This window comes from Brassica napus, unplaced genomic scaffold, assembly GCF_020379485.1.
Source record: "Brassica napus cultivar Da-Ae unplaced genomic scaffold, Da-Ae ScsIHWf_1117;HRSCAF=1588, whole genome shotgun sequence".
Lineage (NCBI taxonomy): Eukaryota > Viridiplantae > Streptophyta > Magnoliopsida > Brassicales > Brassicaceae > Brassica > Brassica napus.
In genome coordinates, this window is record NW_026014542.1 from 12,598 (window position 1) to 18,177 (window position 5,580).

General features: G+C 39.8%; 1 protein-coding gene across 1 annotated transcript; it reads right to left on the minus strand.

The window, feature by feature from the left end:
• Positions 1 to 4,041: 4,041 nt before the first annotated feature.
• Positions 4,042 to 5,580, minus strand: LOC106378501 (leucine-rich repeat extensin-like protein 2). Its single transcript, XM_048771367.1, has 3 exons — positions 5,494 to 5,580; positions 4,597 to 5,259; positions 4,042 to 4,492 (listed from the first exon to the last, which is right to left on the minus strand). The coding sequence occupies exons 1-3, from the start codon at positions 5,578 to 5,580 to the stop codon at positions 4,412 to 4,414; spliced, it is 831 nt and encodes a 276-aa protein (XP_048627324.1). The 3' UTR covers positions 4,042 to 4,411.

The following is a 5,580-nucleotide window of genomic DNA, read 5'->3' on the forward strand; positions in this document are numbered from 1 at the left end:
GTACGAACAGTTGGAGCAAAGTAGTATGATGTGAAGTTAGATGTTTCGGCTGTCAAACTTCCCGCAACTATTGAACCTTCCACCTTTGCAAGATTTCTTGCTTTCCCCTTCAAATGTTTCATCTGTCGCTCATACGGATACATCCATCCGTTGTGAACAGGTCCACGAAGCAATGCTTCATACGGTAGGTGGACAACTAGATGCTCCATGACGTCAAAAAATGAAGGAGGAAATATCTTCTCCAGGTTGCACAATATGATCGGAATGTTATGATGAAGTTGTTCGATGACTTCTTCCTTGAACGTACGTGTGCTGAGATCTCTGAAAAAAGCGCCGATGGCTGTATATTGCAAAAGTAATCAAATTAATAACATTTCATAACGCATGTATATATATTAACGTTTTAATTACCTGCAAGTGCTTCATGGACATTTGCTGGAAGGAGCTCGGCAAAAGCAAATGGAAGTAGTCGTTGCATAAACACATGACAATCATGACTCTTCATTCCGGAGAACTTTTGACCTCGTTCAACACATCTTGACAGATTTGAAACATAACCATCAGGAAACTTAACTTCTGATGCAACCCAGTCAAACAAGGTTGTTTTGGCTTCTGATGACAACCGGAAGATGGGAACAGGAACGTTTCCATTGCTCTTGATATGTAACTCACTTCTTGAGCAAATATCAGGTAAGTCCATCCTTGACTTTTTGTTATCTTTTGTCTTCCCAGGGACGTTAAGTAATGTATTCATGATGTTCTCAAAAAAGTTCTTCTCAATATGCATGACATCCAGATTGTGGCGTAAGAGAAGATCCTTCCAATAGGGTAGCTCCCAAAATATACTCTTCTTATGCCAATTGTGACACACCATATCCCTCAGGCATATTTCCAGGAACATGCCAATTTCCTCCAACTTTAACTGTTTCCTGAGCTCCGTAATAATCAATGTCTGCTTCGATCTGCTGGCCGGTGAGATATGGAGGAGGACCGTCTCTGACAATTTTTTTGTGCCGAAACAATGTCTTATTTCTTCTGTACGGATGGGCAAGTGGAAGAAAGCGACGATGACAGTCAAACCAACAACTCTTCCTACCATTCTTCAGTTGAAAAGCATCCGTCGATCCAAGACAATATGGACAAGATAATCTTCCATGTGTTGTCCAGCCAGACAACATCCCATAAGCAGGGAAATCACTTATCGTCCACAGCAGAACTGCTCGCATCGTAAAATTGTTTTTCAAGGAACAATCGTACGTCCTCACCCCTTCTGACCACAATTGCTTTAGCTCTTCTATCAACGGTTGAAGAAAAACATCAAGAGACCGTTTTGGATGCTTCGGCCCAGGGATTAATATGGTCAAAAATAGAAATTCTTGTTCCATGCACATATCCGGCGGTAAATTGTACGGCGTAAGAATGACTGGCCACAAAGAATATTGTCTACCAGACATTCCAAATGGACTAAATCCATCGGTGCATAACCCAAGATAGACATTCCGAATATTTGTAGCAAAATCTGCGTGTACCTTGTTGAAATGTTTCCACGCTCTTGCGTCTGATGGATGTGCAACCTCACCATCTCTCTGGACATGTTCCGCATGCCACCTCATCGACGCAGCAGTCCTCTCAGATTGATATAATCTTTTCAATCTGTCTGTAATTGGTAGGTACCACATCCTTTGGTACGGTACCCTATTCCTCCCACGGCCTTGCGGTTTGAATCGTGGTTTTTTGCAGAATCGACACTCTTCTAACTTGTCATCTTCTTTCCAGTAGATCATGCAGTTGTCGATGCAAACATCAATCATCTCCGAAGGCAACCCAAGACTATAAACCAATTTCTGAATCTCATAATAAGATTCAGCAGACACGTTGTCTTCTGGCAAATACTCTTTAAACAACTCCGCCCATGCATCCATGCAATTCTCAGGTAAATTATGATCCGTTTTAATATTCATCATCCTAGCTGCTAGAGACAATTTAGAGAGACCTTCTCTACAACCAGTGTAGATTGGTTGATTTGCAGCATCTAGCATTTCATAAAACCTTTTTGCATCCAAATTAGGTTCTTCTACATTTCCAGTTCCATCAGCTATTGTTGTAGTTGTTTCTAAAAATGCATCACTAATCATATCTTGAACCCTATCATGATCTACCATCTGCTCATGATCTTGATGATAATTATATTCATTATGCAAATGATTCGGTTCTTCACTATGATGACCATCCTCAAAATTATTATTACTACTACTAGCTTCATTTCCCCCATAACCCTCTCCATGTTGATACCAAATGTAGTACTGTGGTGTAAATCCTCTGTTTACTAAATGCTTCCATACAGTATCACTACGTGCAAATTTTGAATGCTTACTGCTTTCCTGTGTGATCGGTGTACAGCCCGCCTGGTGCATGAATGTCTCTAGCCCGCTCAGAAATGCGTTCGTCACCCTCCCGTCGGAATCTTTGTGCAAATACATCCAACTCCGTAACTCGTAAATACTACCGCCACCGGCCATTTTTTTCTTAGATTTTTTTTTAAAATCTTTTTTTCTGATTTTTTTTTTCGGATTTTTTTTTCTCCCGTTTGTGTGTTGTGAGGAAGAGAGTTGTGGGAAATGACATATATATAGAGAAATTTTCGAGTTGGGTAGTTGAAATATAACAACGATTTTACAAGGAATATTTTACATGGATTTTACATGGTTTTAACATATTATTTACAACGACTTTACGACGAAATTAGGTAAGTTAAAGCACATTGAATACACGTTTTCACCTAAATATAACGGTAACATGCTTCGTTGTAATGTCGATGTAATGATTACGACGTATTTCTCATTCCACGTACATTCGTCGTAAAATTACATGGAGTTTACGACGAAATCAGTTCGTCGTAAATTTACATGGCGTTTACGACGAAAGTTAGATTCCTCGTAATTTCGTTGTAAAGCCCATGTAAATTTACGACGAAATATTTTCGTCGTAAATGTTCGTTGTTATGGGCACGTTTTCTTGTAGTGGTGGGGTTGATAAGTTATATGTAAAATTATGGCCGGGCCGCGCTTTGCGCGGCAAATGGATTCATTAAATATTTGACATGAATTTTTTTAATTTCAAAAATACAATTATATATTTTGTATAAGACATTATTTCGCATTTCCAATCTCCGGCGAGACTTTCAGCCCTCTACTGACGAATATAAAGTTAACAGATTCGCTCTACGATCAAGATTATGTGATCATCAACGCATGGTACTCCCGCGAAAAACCCTAGGAAGCAAATATGATGAACCTCTCGAGATCCGTCGCGCTGGTTTCCTATTCATTCTCTGTTGATAATCCGAAAAATCGGCGGGTTCCAGTTCTTCTTGGCGATTTGTCACTTAATCCTCTCATTCTATTTTCCTTAGCACTCTCATTCTATCTTCTTTAACAGTCTAAAATCCCATGGATCAAGACTCTCCTTTTTATAGATAGAGATTCACCCACTGGAAGAGAGGAGAGATGCGTTGAATGAAAAATTGGATAGGAGTTAAGAAGGTCGTTTATGACACCGATTGAATGAATCCTATAACGCTTACAGATTATATTTACGGGAGAGAAGGAATTAAGATGAAACAGCTAATCGTAATAATATTTAAAAAAGACACGCGTCGGCGCCTAATGAACTGATTTTCTTATGTGGCCTCTTAAACAGAGAATAAAGTTCTTATTTACAGTATAAGATAAGATGCCTTAGCTCTATATGTGCTCATGGGGTTTATTATCAGCAATTAATATGTGTTGATTAGTTGAAAAAACTTAAGTAGGCTGGATCATGAATTTTTATTTGTATTAAGAAACAAAACTAGAAAAAAAAAATTAGATTTTAATAATTGATTTCATATTTGTTTTGTTTCTTAATTTTGAATTTTTATTTTTTAGATTTTTATTTTTCTAAAATTTGATTATTGTTTTCTTTTAGTTTTTATGTTATTTAAAGAAGTCTTAATTGATAATTTTTTTTTTAAACAAACTTAAATTACTAAAAGAATATATCAAAAAATTTCAATAGATAATACCAATAGATTATTAACAAAACATGTAAACTTTACATAAAATTAAATTAAATTTATTTATTTATTTTATTGACAAGTTTTATAAATGTTCTTAGTATAAATTATTTTTGTATTATCTTCTATATATATAAAGTAATGTTTCTTCTCTCCTGGTGAAAGACACCTAAGATGCCACGTCATTAAGTCGTTTAACGTAGTATTGACACGTGTACCCTGTCAAATGAAACTCACTGTTTCATTAACTTTTTCTCTCAATCTGTTGGGCTGTCTTCTTATTTTGTCCGAGTTTTTTGCATTATTAAGCCCGTACCAATATAGAACGTGATACGATGTGTGGCGGTGGTAGTGACGTCACGACATGAACTGACGGTGACGGTGGTGTTGCGTTTTGTTGCCGCCATTGTTGCTGTTGTCCACCGTAAGGTCCTCCAGCTGAGAAACGCAAGAACATTCCAAATCTCAAAATCGGATATGTTGAAAATCGACAAAAACATTGAAACTTTCTAACAAATTAATTATCATTTCCATAATTATACCTTTGGGACTAGGAGGTGGTGGAGGAGGAACGTAGTAAGCATCTTCTTCGTCTCTTCTTCGTTTCTTCTTACAAGCAGAGCGACTCCTCCGATGGCGATTCCGATCACCACTCCTGTTGATAATCCATCAGAAGAAGAAGACGGCGGAGACGGCAAAGATGGAGTTCGAGGAGGTCCTCCGCCGCCGCCACTTGAGGGATTGGACGGTGGTCCTGAGGATGATGGAGGGTTTAGAGTAGGGGATCCAGGAGGAGTGATAGGTGCAGGAGGAGATCCCGGTGTAGTTGGAGCGGGTGGAGACGGCTGAGGAAGAGGAGGTGAAGATCCCGGCGTAGATAGATTGGGTGGAGATGGATGAAGAGCAGAAGGTGTAGAGGGAGAAGACGGAGGAGGAAATGTGGGAATAGTGGGTGGCGGCGGAGGAGAAGAAGAGGGTGTGGTGGTTGTGGAGTTTGACGGTGGAGTTGTCGCTAATTGTTTGATCGTGAAACGGTAATAAATAAGATGTGGGCTTAAACAAAGACGTCTTATTGATGGTCGGAGAGAAAACGTTCGATCGGTTACAAGGAAATAAGAGGAGAGTGCGACAGAAAGGAAACCGGTGGCCCGACAAGCTACCGGAGAAGTATAATTAACGGCGAGACGAAGTAAAGGTGAAAAACCCTAATCTAGCCGTCAAGTCTTGGTCAGTACTTTTGGATCCTCTTCTCGTTGCCTCTTCTTTCCCTTATATAGACGTCCCGATGCTTCGCTCTTGACCTAATTTTACGCCATCTTGGTGGGCCTCCTTTGCTGATCCGAGAGGCCCGTAGGTGTTCGAGCAACCGCTGAGCCGAATGCTCTTCAGTCGACGATGGCCAGCTAGAAGTACTCAAGAGTCAAGCCGAGAGACCTGACTCTCGAGCCGACAGATCGAGCCGTCGCTCTTTCTAACTCGGGCCAGGCCTTCCTATTCCTCGGGCCCTGTGGGATGGTCGAATCCAT